Source organism: Xenopus tropicalis, chromosome 3 (assembly GCF_000004195.4).
Source record: "Xenopus tropicalis strain Nigerian chromosome 3, UCB_Xtro_10.0, whole genome shotgun sequence".
In the NCBI taxonomy this organism is placed as follows: Eukaryota; Metazoa; Chordata; class Amphibia; order Anura; family Pipidae; genus Xenopus; species Xenopus tropicalis.
The window spans coordinates 52,233,264-52,250,323 of NC_030679.2; the positions used below are offsets into that span (position 1 = coordinate 52,233,264).

At 38.3% G+C, this 17,060-nt stretch overlaps 1 protein-coding gene across 1 annotated transcript in view; it reads left to right on the top strand.

The window, feature by feature from the left end:
* The first annotated feature begins 14,544 nt into the window (after nt 1–14,544).
* Nucleotides 14,545–17,060, top strand: part of otogl (otogelin like) — an 89,449-nt gene continuing 86,933 nt past the window's right edge. Inside the window, exons 1-3 of the mRNA XM_031898881.1 lie at nt 14,545–14,892; nt 15,585–15,627; nt 16,675–16,723. Coding sequence (XP_031754741.1) covers nt 14,784–14,892; nt 15,585–15,627; nt 16,675–16,723 — 201 coding nt within the window. The 5' untranslated portion in view covers nt 14,545–14,783. The remainder of the gene's footprint in view (nt 14,893–15,584; nt 15,628–16,674; nt 16,724–17,060) is intronic.

Below are 17,060 nucleotides of genomic sequence, written 5' to 3' on the forward strand. Positions count from 1 at the left end.
TTGTTGCAGCCAAATTTTCTGGGATCTTGAACTGTTGAGATTTAAGAAAAAAAAAAAAATGGTGGTCTTACAGGAGAGCTAAAGTTGGAAGTAGGCTAGAATTACAGTACATTATCTGAGATTCAGTACCAGCCAAAGGCAGCCACTGCTCTTGAACAGTGAAGACCTGAAATCTGAAGATGCCCCTAGTAGCTCCCCATTTTTTCTGCAGCTCAGATGAGCTTAGGGGCTGGCTCACAATATACTGTATGTATATATAGAATATAAAATTTGCAATACAAGGTTGATTAGTAATTCAAATTAGAGCAAATCACAACCAGTCCAGTTTGCATCATGTTTAATCCACTTTATAGAATCCACTTCTATGCCATGTGTACCTAATTTTCTGTTGATTTGAGACAGCTGTCCAGAGGGCAATGAGCATGTCTCACTAATACTAACAGAATCCAAGATTGTGACCCACTGCACAAGTTTGAATCATTACTGTTAGATATTTTGGAGCTTTAGGCTGGTGCAGTAACCTATAAAACATTTCTGTTCATACCTGTATTTGTTTTTTAAAGTTGAGGCATATTTAACTTAAAATGTAGTTTTAGTATTTTGAGAAAATGGTATCTGAAGATATTTTTTTGTTTAATTTTTTGGTCTGCTTGTTAGGTTCCCACCAAACCAGCAACCAGAAAATGGTTTGGCAGGCAGTGTGAAAAATGTTAAAAAGCTGGCCATACATGCACAGATATCATACGATATTCGGTGCGCGTATGGTGGATTGACGAGACAACAGATATCTCGAAAGCTTTGGATATCATTGTCTCGTCAATTGGGCGGGACAAAAGATTTTGATCATTTGCTGTCGAAGGTGCCTGGGCTGAATCGTTGGATATGGAGGTACAATCAATAGGGATTCTACCCCTATCGGACGATTTAGCACTGCATGTCAATGGAGGGAATGAACGATATTTCCTGTGACCAATGGTCACAAGATCATAATTGGAACATGTATGGCTGCCTTAAAAGAGAGAAGCAATAAAAAGTAACACAAATATAGCCTTTCAGAAGCATAAGCTTTTTGGTTGCCTGAGACAGGGACCAACAAGAGTTGCCGATAATCAATTCCTCTATATAATACTAGTATGTATTCATATTTAAGCATTTGCTTACCGGTTTCTATGATGGCTTCTGCAAGTCTCATGTTCTGTTGCACTTAAAAGAGAAGTTAAGTTAGTCACTGGGGGCTGCTGAAAACTACCAGCCTGGAGTACGTGTATAGGAGCACCACAAAGTGATCAGCTTTTGATTCTGCATCCTTCATGCTAGATGCGCTTGTGCAGTAAAGTGAAAAGCCATCTTTATCACTCTTTTGAGCATGCACTGGCCCAGGTCCATTGAAGAATGAATGGTTGCGCCGTGATACTTCTACAGAGGGGGTCAGTTAAGCAATTGCCAGTGATCACTTCTCCTTTAAAAACAATTCATGCCTAGTGAAGTGCAGTGAGCACATTTTGCTTCATTTTAGAAGTTTGTGAAGAAAAACATTGGTAAAGGATACTGGGGCAGGCTTCTTCCCTGGGAGTGCACATGTGTAGCTGACCATTTTAAGACATGTTTCTTCCTGATGTTTGCTTAATTATACTTAAAGCGACAAGACGTGGGCTGCATGACATGCCTGCATGCTCCTTGGTCTTCATTACCAGAAGATGTTTGCTGGTGTAAAGATGGCAGCCTTGGTCTATGACAAGCGGGACAGACTCAGTGGGATAACAACTGGCAAATGTCTTTTTGCAAAAATATAAAAAAAAAAAAAACCAAAACCCATGCAGTTAGGAGATTGGCACCAAGGCAATAAATGTACAGCAGTGCACAGTAGAACCTCTCTTTTATGTCCCCATATTTAAGTTTCCCATAATTTATGCTGTTTTGATGCTGTCCCCTAAGAAATGTTAAGTTGGCGTTCCACTGTATATAATTTACACTCTCCATTATCCTTTAAGGAATGAAACTGCCCTTTGGTGCCTTTCCCCAGCCGTAAATGAGCACACCTCAGTCAGAGCAATTCTGCTAGGGCAATTTGCTGTGCTGCACCTTGCGCTACATCAGGGATTGCTAACTTACAGAAGTCCACGGAATAGGCCCTTTTTAGACCTGCATCCTCTGCTCCCAAACTTCTGCATTGGAAGGTGGCTGCTAAGTGCTTCCCCCTGCATGCCCTTCATGAATATAGCTCTGCCAAACACAGGTAGTTCCAAAAAAGTGCAAAAAAGTACATGTGATCTCATTGGCATTGATCAAATGATGCACAAATGAATCTTGGTTTGTGGTTGTAAATTGTGCTTAAAGTAGGTGAGTTATTTAGTCCACAGGAAAGATTTCTTACAATTCATGCAATTGGCTTTAGACTCTTAAAGTGCCAAAAATGACCAGTTTAACAAAACAGACCCCTAAAGGTGGCCATACACATTCAGGTTTTAGTCTTCGATGAACAATCAGATATCAATGGTATGTTTAAATGAAACAATCTAAAACTAACGTTTAGACTGAAATTGTAGGATGTTCTGAACATGAAATTGGCAGGCATCAATCGTATGAAAGTGACTTCCTAAAAAAGCATTTTAGGTTCCCCAAAGATATTATCAGATGCACAATACTAATGCAGATTTAATTGTTATCCAACTGTAATGTTCTATTCTGATAAACGATGGTATGAAATTTTTCGGGACAATAATTCTTAGCCCACACGGTCCGAAACGAAGTTTCATAGGATATCAGTTCACGTACAGCCAGCTTTAAATGTAAAAGTCAGTAAAGCAAGATAGAGTGACAACCACCCACACTGGTAGCTACTTGAGTGCATTGCAGTAATCAAAATATGTTTAGTGAAAACACAGCATTGTCTCACCATCACTGTGACTAATTTGTGAATGAAGCACAATATGCTCCTGCTGGCTTTGTTGTCTTCCATATTTACTGGTCAAGGACCTGGGGATTAGTCATTTCAAATTAGGGATGCACCGAATCAAGTGTTTTGAGTTCAGCTGAACCCCCCCCCCCCCCTGCCTCCTGTGATGTATCTGTGTATTCCTGTATCAATTATAAAATTAAGGTACCCAGTATCGGAAGTGAATTGGCGTGATAAAACTGTATCACAACAGCATTTTGGTCTTACTGGGCCAAATTATTCTTAATAATTAATAATAAGGAAGCCATTGCACAGACACGCTGGAAGTTCTTTTGGACTCATTAGGAAGAACAAAGAACTCTCAAGGTATTTTACTTTGTGTTCGGCTTTAATAATATACATTATAATGTACTGTAAAGTTGATGCTTGTAGCATGACTGACATGAATACGGGAAGTTGAGAGCTTAATCTTTTAGTATTACTCCCCTCCTCTTTTTCTACTTTCACAAGCAACTCACTATCTTAAATTACTAGAGTTTCATTATAAACTACATGTTATAAGTTTTCGAATAAAGAGCTATTGTGACATAGTGTTCAAAGAATGCCAGAAATATCTAAAAGAACAGCACTAGCAGCAGGAAGAACTTACCCCGGAAGGGAAAAATGTTAATTTTGAAGAAGCTGAATATAATCCCTTTTAGAGAGCACATTTTAATTATGATACTGCTGTGTATTTGTTAGTCTAATAAAATGTCACTTCCCACGCTTTAACAGCAATGAAACATAAGCCGAAATGCCATGTTAGAAATATGTTTGACCTTTAGTGTTAAAGGGCGCTGTAGGCTACAGTGCATTTTCAGATGGTTTAATGGCAGCACTTCATCAGAAGTTGAATCACTGAATCTCATTCCTACAATGCAGTCGATTGTGGTCCGTTGCTGGCTGTAAGTGGGTTTTCTAGCAAAGATCGCATTGATGTTTCAGGAATCCGGACCCTTGTGTGGATTTCACCTTAAAAAAGTCATCTGAAAGCAACTGAAGCAAAAAGCAACTCACTTGATGAATGTATTCCGGTTTCACAAAGTATGAATGAAAAGAGACATTTGAACATGATCCTTTTATCTGTAAGACTTTTCTTTTGAATGGGCAATGGACACTTCATCGGTCACTGCTTCTAAGCAGTTCTGCAGGCAAGGTTTTTTGATAGCAACTGTCCTACTCAATTAAAAAGTACTCAAGTAGCTGAACCACAAGCAAGTGCATAGTGCAGTTCTTAATGACCTTTGTGACTTTTATGCCATGCCCTTGGCCTCACTGCATTGGTGGCCTGCACATTAACTTTTTGGCCTAGCATTGGAAGATTTACCAACTTCAGCTATATAAAAAAAACCTTTAACCACTCTCATGGACAATCATGAAATACTGCAATAGAATACAAGTGGCAAAACGGTTACACCATAGTAATAAGCTGCAATCTTCAGTGTTTCGCATGTTTTGAGGAAAGTTATTTTTCAAGTGCTGAAGGTTGTAGCTTAGTTTCAGTGGATAAGGTAAAAAAGGGTTCATTATAAAGACTGATCCAGTTTCAATGTGGCTTTGTGTAATTAGAAATACATAATATTCTTCTGAGAAAGTAAACGGGGACAATAAAGTAGGGGCCATGTGCCTGGAACACTTGTGATTATTACAGGTATGGAATCCCTTATCAGGAAAACCTGATATTCAGAAAGATTTGAAGAGTGATGTGCTTAAGGTTGCAGGCAGCCCCTTCCTCAGTGTCTCAATCCAGCCCCCCACTGGCTTGTCTTCTTGGCTTGGTTTGGAACCCCCCATCCCCCATGACTAGGGGAAGGCAAGCATGAGGGGTATGTACCCAGCTCCCCCACCCACTCCATCCTAGACACATGCCTCTTATGCCTTTCCCTAGTTCTGGCCCTGTATAACAGGAAGGCCATCTCCCATTTTAAGCAAATTATTCTAATATTTAAAAAATGATTTCCTTTTTTCCTCTGTAACACAACAGCAGATTGTACTTAATACAAACTAAGCTGTATGAAGACATATTGGAGGCAAAACATTCTATTAGGTTTATTTAATGTTTAAATGTTTTTGGACAAACTTAATGTATGGTGATCCAAAAGTATCAGCTGCAGCTTTTGATTTCCTGACATTTGCCATGTATGTAGGATCTACACAAGGACATGGTAATAAAAGCACAACAACTAAAATCAAAACAGGCAATTCTAATTTACAAATGAGATGCTCCTATTTACTGCAATGTGGAGATATTTTTAATTGCTCTCATTCACCCTTGTATGATTCTAGATGGGAGCCAAGTGGGTTACAGGAGGAGAAGGAAATCTAAGTGATTAAGGGGATGCTGCAGCCTTACTATTAACCTCTGGACAAGCAGAGTGGCAGGTATTAAAAGATTTCAAAGAGGCTGTTCACTGATTACATTTTTGTGTGTGTGGGGTTTACATGTCCTTTAAGGGGTTAAATGTATTATATATTTCTTAAAATCTTTACCTGACATCTACCTGGGATCTATTTATGGAATGGGACACAGGTACAAGAAGATAGAGACATGGATGTGTTTGAGTAAATATCCCAATTGTTTTCCCTATACCTTTTGTTACTTTTACACTGCTGTTGTACAGTTCATGTAACCCAACCAAAATCTATACATTTACAATCACATTTTCTAATTAGAAAGAATTATCATTAGGGAATCACCAAATCTAGGACCTGGTTTGGCCAAATTTCAGTGCTTTTGGTTTTGGTCTGGTTTTTCCAGATTTTGCTGGACTCTCACTGTAATCCAAACCCTCAAGTCATCCACAGCTCCGGCCAATGAAAGCAACAGATTTTGCAATTATTGTTATTTTTCTCAAACTTTTAAATGCAAACAAAGTTTTGGATTTGTTATATTCAGCTTCCAAAAATGACGTCATTAGTGTATCCCTAGTTGGTAAAAGGGTGTATGTACTTACTGTATATATAATATAGACTTGAAGGGTTCCATGGGCCCCATTTCTTTGACTCACTACTTGACCTAAGGGCACTCAGCAGAGGCAATTACCTTGGGTTCCTCCAAATTAGAAATTCAGGATGTGTTTTATTACTACCACAGAACTGATGTGTTATAGACAGTGCATACAGTGTAAACACAAACCTGCCCTTTGTGGCTGGAAGCATTCCTGGCAATCCAGGAGTAGGACTTATTACTATGCACCTGTTGTACTGTTGACCCATCTGCCACCTCCAACCCTGTCTTGTGGAACAAGCTTGCTGCACTAAAACTCACTCATTGTGTGATGGTTGCAAAGAGGGTAGCGATTGCTGGAGTGAGGTTGTTGGTATTCTTCTTTTCCCTGTGGATTTGGTGGGAAGAACATTTGCATGTTCAAACTGTGTGGCCACACAGGATGATACATGGCAGAGGGCATTAGACAGACAATATTCCCTCTGTATATAGTTTTTCGTAACACACTGCTACTAAGTAAACTGGATATTATTAAATACCAGCCTGTGTGTAGTCACTCAAACGAAAGAGATATTCTGTAATGTTACATTCTGTTTTTATAGGAGTTGGCCTAGGAGTTAAGCGATCACCCTTTGATGTGAGATTTGATGCTAGAGATGGTGTTTTGATTCTTACTCTGAACAAGTCACTTAATCTCCTGGCTGCTGTGCTTTTGAGTCTCACGGGAGAAAAGTGCTATATAAATTATTTCCTTTCCCTTGTTATAAGAAGCTTGAGGTGAAATATTCTACCCTAAAAATGTCTTTATGTCTGAATGTCCAATTACATTAGCACAAGACCAAGAGCAATTCAAGTAACAAGGTAATGATGACCTGATCAAGTGAAGGGTCATTTTCACAGTATGTTCCAAGGCAGATGTAAGTCAGTGCAACTGACACATGGATATATCTACAGGTTGTGCTGACCTGCAGACCACTATTGCAAGGATCTGTCGAAACCTACCTGAATCCACATGATCCACCGGCTAGGGTCAAGAGGAACGGAGAAAAGCTATAGTGCAGCCTCTGGATTTGTTGGGCAGAAGATACTTGCAGGTCAGAAGGTAGAAAGTAGCAGTGTGCAAATGTTTGCAGAAAAACAAAAAGTAAACCCTGTACACCCTTTCTTATGTTTTATACCTGATTCTCCCATTCTGGTCAGGTGTTAGCTAAAAAATGCTTAAAAAGTTGTTTGCAAGGATGCTGTTATGACTCAGCTCAATTGTGAACATAAGGCTGTGAACAGCCATTCAAAAATTAGAAGAAGTCCTTTTGTTTTCTGCCTGCTCATCTCATACTGGTTCAGTATGTGCTAAAAAGGAATATCTTGTAAATTATATCTTTATAAGCAGTGCTTGGTGATTTCATCATTTATAATCAGAGCTAAACTTTATCACATCTGTCACGACTCACTGAAACTTGTGTATTATAATAGATAAAGTACTCACTGTTGAAAAATATCAGTATATCAGAAGTGACCTTGGAGTTACATTACCTGTATAAAAGCACTCGGCCTTTGGCACGTGCTTTTATGTGGTCATGGAACTCCTCTGTGATTTATAATATCCTTATATTATACAATAGGGAATACTTTATTCACGAAACCAAAATGAAAACAAAATGTTGGTACACTGCAAGTTGTTACCAGCAATACTGTAGCAGTATATATTTTTACGAGAATTTCTGTCAATAATTAAACTTTTTTGTTTTTATGATACATTTTGGAAATAGTCCCATGTAGGATATAAAAGATTATTTTAAAATTGTAATCTATCACTTTGGGAGAGTGAATTTATGCACCTGGCCTATATAGTTACAATATATTTGGGTGGTCAAAAGTACATTTGTTCATAGATTCTGAAAAAGAAGATAGGGTGACATTGTCAAAATCTCAAAATGCTAAAGTTGATCTGGGGTGCTTAAGATTTTTTGGAGGCTTAAAGTATAAGAAGCTTAACTGGATGTATTGCTTCCAAGAGAATAGACTATGCCAGGACGTGTGCTGTGTAAATCAATGAGAATTGTGTCTCAACCCCTCTAACAAATAGACAGCTCAGGGGTTTTCTCTCTGAGAAGATGTAAATGTGACCATTGTGTACGTAGGGAGAGTACTTGTATTTCACCTAGGAATCTTTCCCTACACGCTAGTTTAAGGTTACATTTTAATTTATTCCTCATTAAAATGGAAACAACCAGTTATTATCATTGAAATAAGCCACATTTATATATCATCAGTTCCTGTAATTTACTCACTGTAGTATACTTTAAAAAGTCAGGCATGCTTTTAAATCCTAAGTGATTATTTGGCAGCCATATCACAGATCTCTATATTATTACATCCAGAGCTATCTTTAGAGGGTCTAGGTGGGAATGATTTTCTTGGGACCCTGTAAATAGGAAGAGACAGGAACATGCTTAATATTGCACTGCAAATTCCCTCTTTGGACTATAGAGGCAGCAGAGCAGCACCACCAGCAGCAGCTGCAGTGATAATAGCTACTTCTAGAAACAGAAGAAAGAACACAGGCTGGAAAATTCTATCATATAAATGCTTACCTGTACCAGTTTTCATTTTTTAGGTAAGATGGTATATAGGTAGGACATTTTAAGAGGCTGCAGCAATGTGCAGTGCAATATCTCATTCTTGTTCAGATCCACAGTTAATAAACCTTGGTTCCAGACATCAATCTTAAATGGGGGGGGGGGGGGGGGGGAGGCATTACTGCCAATAGTTGTGTTCCTAGTTCTTTTACTCTTGAATTGACCCTCCCTTTGGTGATCTTATTTGTGGCTCTGTTGACTTCTGGATACTAATTACGTTCTCAGACTGTCTAGACCTGGCTTGTTCCTTTTTTTATGTTCTCTGTACCTCTAACCTGAGTTACAACTAAGTAGTATTCCTGTCTACAAATATGAATTTGCAACTCCTTCTGACAAAATAAATTAATATGGACTATGAACTAGTCAGAGGAAGACACTTGAACTGTTTGAACTGGTTGTTTATTTTAGCTCTCCACACAGGCGCTTTTAGAGGTTAAAAGCATTCCATATATAAGAAGCAACCATATGCAGAGACTTCTCTGGCTGATCCAGCCAGTAACTAATTGATCTTTGGTATCTGTTACACTTATATTATATAACACAAGTACGATTGCCTCCGAATACAAAAAAATCTTAATTTTTCAAAGTTTTCATACCTTGTATTTTCGGCAATTTTTTCGCTAATTTGCACAACTTTTTCGTACCATGCATCATAAATTACGCAACAAAATCGTATTGTTGCAACAAGTACGAAAGTTTTGGATTCATTCAAGCTTCGGTATCGTGACTTTTCTTGGGCCAGGTTGGAGCTGCAGAGTGCCAATTGATTCCTATGGGAGGCTTCCAAAATCATGCACAGAAGGATCAAAGTCAGAAAGGTTTTCCCGCTGTTTAAGATCGTTCGGATACGAAAATGTTGTGACTTTCGGATCGCCAATACGATATTATCTTGACTAATACGCTTTATTCTTAAGCATTTTTGTGATATTTGCGATCATCAGAAATTATTGTATCTAATCCAAATTTTACCCATTTTGGGATTCAAACTCTTACTTTGATGAATCAGCCCCTACGGGTTGACAGAAGACCTAGAATACCTACATAATAGTAACAACCCCTCCAAAAAATCCTAGACAAAATGTTCCAAGTATAAATTATTACACTTGGATGATTAATTACACTTGATTAATCAAATGTGTGTTTTATTATTGCATGACCTTTAAAAACAGTTTGGATATTTGGATAGTTATGGACATGCAACAACTTAATGGTTAATGACTGCCTTGCTTCTCTTTTAGTAAAGTATTAACTGATTGCAGACTAATACACAATATATAAATTAACACCTTTGCAGACTAAGGTTATTATATATACTACACGTGTTTAAAATATGGAAGTAAAAACATATATATATATATATATATATATAGAATAGGGAAAAGCTAAGATCAGTGTGGCTGCCCTTGGTAACACAAGGTAGACACAAATAAAAGAGAGTAATTATTTAATATTCATCTTGGACTTATATGTTAGTAAGATTTATGCAGCCCTGCATACCAGCGGTTTTGTGTGCTATTGCAATGAAAATTAAGATGCGTAGTGGGATATTAGATTTTGTGACTGGAATATCCATGCAGACTATCTAGTAATAAGGTAATATGATATATTATTTTTAGTTTTCTGTTAAAAAATACTTTAGGTAGAATTAACATGAAAGGTAGATGTTTGGAGCACATTGGGAAATGACCCAGAAGATACAACCTCCGGTGTACCATGATAAAAGCACTAATTAAGAAAGACTGACAGACAAATGATAAGCCGCAATATATGGTGTCACGACAGAGTTCTTTAGGAATACTGTGCTGTTTAAAGAAGTTCACCATGGACATGGTCTAGAGGAAGCTGCTTAATGCACTCATTGTTTGCCATGCACCTGATCAGTGGGGATGAAGCTTGCAACAGAACAATTTCTTTTACCCATTTTATCTGGTTTAGCAAATACTAATTGCACTACTGTAGTACAGGAGTTATGCCGTCACTGAATGAGGATATGTCAGAATTTACAAGTATGAAATAAACGATAAAGAATTTTTAACATCATAAATCACAGCAAGCTTCTGAGCCATTTCTACTATTTAAATTGCCACACCCTACCAACAAACAAAGGGGAAGCTCATTTCTATATGGGTGTATTAAAGTATTGTATCATTCTAGCCAGTGGCACGCTTATAATAAGGTTGCAAAGGAATCTTAAGTTGGAAGAAGAAGCTGAATTTGTAAGGAGAATAAAAAGCAAGTTTCTTCCAGTTAACTGCATTTTAATATATTAGTTTGAAGAGGTTCAAATTGGAAATCATTTTAGGTATAAAGGTGCAGATATACGAAGAAGAAATAATAAATATTGATAAAATACCAGCTGATGTATCTACTTCTATACATAGTTACATAGTTACATACATAGTTACATAGGGTTGGAAAAAGACCATCAAGTTCAACCCATCCAAGTAAACCCAGCACACACAACCCACACCTACCAATCTATACACTCACATACATAAACTATATACACAACCACTAATACTAACTGTAGATATTAGTATCACAATAGCCTTGGATATTCTGATTGTTCAAGAACTCATCCAGGCCCCTCTTAAAGGCATTAACAGAATCTGCCATTACAATATCTCTAGGAAGGGCATTCCACAACCTCACTGCCCTCGCCGTGAAAAACCACCTACGCTGCTTCAAATGGAAGCTCCGTTCCTCTAATCTAAAGGGGTGACCTCTGGTGTGTTGATTGTTTTTATGGGAAAAAAGAACACCCCTTATCTGCCTATAATCCCCTCTAATGTACTTGTACAGAGTAATCATGTCCCCTCGCAAGCACCTCTTTTCCAGAGAAAACAACCCCAACCTCGACAGTCTAACCTCATAGTTTAAATCTTCCATCCCCTTTACCAGTTTAGTTGCACATCTCTGCACTCTCTCCAGCTCATTAATATCCTTCTTAAGGACTGGAGCCCAAAACTGCACTGCATACTCAAGGTAAGGCCTTACCAGGGACCTATAAAGGGGCAAAATTATGTTCTCATCCCTTGAGTCAATGCCCTTTTTCATACAAGACAGCACTTTATTTGCTTTAGTAGCCACAGAATGACACTGCCAGGAATTAGACAACTTGTTATCTATAAAAACCCCTAGATCCTTCTCCATTAAGGATACCCCCAACAAACTACCATTCAGTAGATAGTTCGCATTTATATTATTTCTACAAAAATCATAACTTTTCACTTCAACATTGAACCTCATTTTCCAGTTTGCTGCCCAGTTTTCCAATTTTGTGAAATCGCTCTGCAAAGCGGCAGCATCCTGCATGGAACTTATACATGTATACTTTTGTACATTCATGCATCTGCAGAACTTTAGATCCAAAAGGACACATACAACAGGTTGGGTAAATCCATGGTGACATTGCGCAATGCATTTTTTCTGCTGTGCTGACTAGTAATTATGTGGGTTTGCACAATAAATATTCCATGCTGGTTTTTTTGCATGTTAAACCATTTCAACTGTAGTGTATCAGTTACTTCAATTACATGCTATTTGGCAATCTAGGCAGGGCAGAACTAGGGGTAGGCAGAAGAGGCAGCTGCCTAGGGCGCAACGATTGGGGGGCGCCAGGAAGGAGCCTCTCCTGCCTACCCCTAGTCTGTGATCTGTTTCGCATTGCCCCCCGCATCCCCGCGCTCGAACTGGTGGGTGGGTGCACGATGCATGTGCAGGGGCGAGGTGGCTGACCGGGTTGCCTAGGGCGCCCGGTCGGCTCGGCCCGCCCCTGATACTAGGCAGTAGTAGGGAACCACCATACATAATTCTTTATGTGTGAAAGAAAAGACATATAAAGAACAAGATAAATTATAGGGGTAATTTACTTTCCCCAGGGGCACAAGTGCAGGAGCACTAAGGGGTGCAAGAGCGCTCCCCTTAGTACTCGCTTACAAAGCACTTGTGTCCCCTAGGCTTGCTGATCTCTGCACTGAGCACTGGAACAAAAATCTGGCACTCATTGCAGAGAACAGCTTCAGGAGGCAGAGCTCAGATACCTGCGGCTGTTTGCACACATTGCACACATTGTGCAAAACACAGAAAAAAATGCCAGTCGCACTTGGCTTCACTAATGCATTTAAGTAATTCAGTGTACCTAGAAAGGTTTTGATATGTGATTGTGCCAGTTCTGCCTTTTTCACTTTATTCAGAGTGCTACAGCGTGTTGTATTGCAAAATTGCATTTGGTCCTTGGCTCAGCAGTCAGCACCCGACGCTACAATAAGTGGTCGATATAGGTGAGCATTACCAATTTGTATTTGGACTGTTTTCTATAAACTTGTCACAAGACAAATGGGATTATGTAATAAAATTGTCACGGATCCTGAGGGAAGTGTCACTGGAAGAATGCGTAGAGGAAGGACCTCTCCTACACCTCCCACTGAGGTACGCAGCCACTGGAGATGGGACAGGACTGGAACCAAGTTGAGGAGTGGCAGGAGTGCCAAACCGGTTGTCGAAGCAAAATCAGGAGGCAATAGAGTGGTCGGACGGGCAAGAGGTCAGTACAGGCAGCAAGGTTCAAAGTCGGGGGTCAAGCCGCGTCAGAAAACGGAGTATCACAGAGAGAAATATGCTTGGCGTCTTTCACAAGGAAACGATCACTTTGGCCCAGGTGCAGGAACCCATAGCAACCAATCAGCAGGGAGAATTTACTGGTCACCTGCTTAAAAGCAAACATCTTATTGGTTGCTATGGGTTACTGCTACTGGGCAAAGTTAGTGCCTTTTATTACATATGGGATAATGTCTTCTTATATGTTTTGTTTCCATTATAATGATACAGAAAAGTGAGTGCAAGATTGTTGGTTGATTTCCATGCACATGAAGAAAATATATCAATTACCACAGTATGTAAATCTAAGATGCACTAGTGCATATCTGCTAGGAAGTTTTTTCCATGGTTGACTGTCTCTAAAGTATGAGTAGGAATTTACAATTATGTTACACATTCTGCTACATTGAAACCTGGAAGCAAAATCTAGTGAAACATAAGAAATATAAAATTCATTTTATATTACCCTGACCTTGACCAAATACCGTAGATCGGCCTTTTAAATATGGTTGGGTTTGCCCTTCACCCTAAAAACATAATGTTCATATTAACTGATCCATCCATGAAGCTCTTCTAGTGTTAGTTTTTTATTTGCAGGCAGTTTCTGAACATATATATATTCTTTTTTAGTGTCTGCTAAGGCCACTGCTAAGCCTAAGAAAGTGACCCCACCCTTAGAGCAGACACCAGAAACCCTTATTAGAGCGATATCAGGTTGAGACACAGGTATTTACAAAGTTAAGATGTAAAGCTTCTGAGGGAAAAAAATAAAATGCTATTCTAAGTGACTGTGGTGTTTGTAAATATATGGCGTGCCATATAAGTGGCAAAACAAAGTAACATTATCCTATGAATATTTGCAGTGCCCCAGCTTACTCAGTAATTTCCATAGTGTGCTATGACTGTGGGCAGCAAGTTATGTTATATTACAGGTATGGGACCTGTTATCCAGAATGTTTGGGACCTGGGGGTTTCTGGATAAGGGATCTTTCTGTAATTTGGATCTCCATACCTTAAGTCACTCATGTGATCATGTAACTTTCTTCTTTAGTTCCCAAATATTTATGAATAATATTCTATAAAGTTTCCTTCGTGTAAACAAAAGAAACAAACATATATTTTGTTATTGGAACTACTTGCAGTTAAGCTGGTAGTTGTTTTCTATAATCCTTTTTTTTAAATCATAGAAAACAGGTATAAAATGGCATTAAAATGTTATTGAAAATGTAAAAACAAATGAATTCCCTTGATCGCCTTCTAAATATATATAACCAGGGGACCCACTGTATACTAATGAGTTAATGAGCACAGCCTAGTGAAAAATGCACAAGGCTCTCTTAATATGACACCTTATCTTATGTCATCATCACAATTGTTATAAAAGGATAAGTCCGCCTGCAGCAGAGGAAAACGTGCCAGTCTGCGTGAGCTTGTGCAACTGATACAGACAAGGAGTTATCATGCATCACTAATGAGGAAATCTCAGCCAAGCAAGTCACTAGAACATTTTCCAAAGCCTCAAAGGCAACTGAAGACTGAACAACTTTAGTGTCTTTTCCTCTTAGCCCTGACATGGTAATAATCTATGCTCAATGAAAGATCTAAATAATTTGCAAAGAAACTTACTACTAAGATGCCATAAGAGTGAAGGTCAGTATTTTGGATGCGTTTCTGGCTACCAAGCTACACTGAGATGAACATTGGGGGAAATCTCACTTTGATGATACCTTGGAACAAATCTCTCCTGTGCACACTTCTGCTTTTTCTCCTTGGTAAGTCTTCAAATACAGTTTATTCACAGACCAGGGCAAAGTTTGTGCAAGGAGTTGCTGCTAGTGCAAAGTTTTTTTATAGAGTTAGCAAAGCAAAATCCTACTGGTTTCAATGTATACCTTCCAGGTTTCCACTTTAGAAGATTTAAAAAAACTTTAAGTGTTTAATTTGCTTTACCAAGCACTTTGAACACTAAACTTTGGTTGTTATTTGGGTGAATAAAAACAATAGTTTAAATAAGTCAACATTTTAACTTAAATTCCAATAATGAATGAGAGATTACGAGTGGCTAAACCTGACAAAGTATGTGAGTTATTTTTCATCCTTTTCCAATGAAATCTTGCACAGTTGCATATAACAGCACATACCACATGATGTAGTTTTGTGCTATGAATATAATGTGGGATGCCCACACTGTGATCCTGCAGCTTTTGAAAATGTCAGACTCCAAGTACAGGGCATACAGGGAGTTGAAGTTCAATGACTACTTGAAGGATTGCAAGCTAGCTATTTTTCTCTTTGCACATTATGAGAACAAAGGCTGGGCTGTGTAACACACTATTGTGATGGAGATGCAATGCACCAGTAGATATAGGATGCATTAAAATGGATTGCACTTTATAAAGTAGCTAACTAACCAACTTGTTATAGTTTAAGAAGAAGTTTCATGTAACTATTCTGCCTTTTTTAGGGTCCATTGCTGCAGCTTCTGGTCTGAAATCGAGGACATCAATGTGAGTGCAGAGTATTCCCCTGGGTGTACTAAAAGCTGCAGTCTATTCTACCTTTATTGCTTTCTGTTAAATGTTCAGCAGTCACTTGGGAATTTCCTACTTCCAAATGTAATTTGCTATCCTGGGCATTTGTGTGGTCTTGCATTTGCTCAGTACAGAAAAGACCTATAGCAAATTAGCCAGACCCCCCAAAAATTAGCAGAACCTTATATTAAATAATCAGTCATTTTGACTGTAGTTCATTACTGTGCCATTTTAATTATTTTGTAAATAGCTTTGTAAATCTTGAATTGAGGTCAAGTTCATGACCTTGCAATTATAGGAAACTTTATCTACCAACCTAAATCAATTTCTAGTCACTGTCATTGGGGATTGTGGGAGTTGTAGTTCTCCGAAGCTTGAGAGGGCTCAGTAGTCCAATAAACATGCATTCATGCATCATTATTTAAAAATAATGAGATGGAATTCTTTATTTAACGTTTGATACAGAATTTAATTAGTACAGTACAAGTACATTTTTCATGTTTTGAATATGTAGGGATTTATTTAGTACTGAGATGTCCTTTTGCAACCATGATTTTGCCACTATTTATTTTTTTCCCCACAATGCCCTTGCTTAAGTTAGTAAATAATCATTTTACCTTGCTTAAGTGCTAGGAACACACAGCAGCCAACATTTATTTAAAAAAAAGTATTGTTTTTGTAAAATCTTGAAAATATGCTTCTCTCACTCTCCTAATCAGAAACTAACAGCCTTATACTATATAAAATAAAAGAGGCTGACTGTGTCAAAGAATCAAAAAGAAAAAAATAACTTTCTGCTTTCTAATTCCAAGCAGTTCATTCTCTAGAGCACAGATCTGTGAAGCTCTCTTCAATTGTGTAAGATGAGATCACGCACATACTAGTTACCTTTTTAAATGTTAACCCAAGAAAGGCCTCTTTGATAGGTGATGGAAATCAGAAAAAAACCTTTCCCCCAGGAATAGCTTATTCAGGTTGCTCCTGGACCTTTGAAAATACAAGATACTTTTTGTTTTCTTCCAGAAACGGGTTTAATGCAATTCGCCAGAAAAGAGATCTCTTAACAGCAGAGGTAGGTTATACCATTCGAGAGAAAAACTCGCCTCTGAAATGAGTCTTGCACTGACAATGAAGTCTTTGTCACACCAAAGAAATGGTAAAAGCGCGGGGAGGATCAATCCTCTGTTTGATACCTATTTTCCTGTGATTCTCAAACTTCATTCTGTCTCACTTATCAAGCAAGCCTGAGTTTATCTTATTCTCACACTCGCCTTCCACCATCAGATATTTCTGTCATTGAACTCTAAATCCCCTGCTAGACTGGCTGCATACACATTGCTAATACTTTTACAAAAACAAAAAATGAAATACCTTTTATGTTGACTATTATGCAGCCCATAGAATATTCT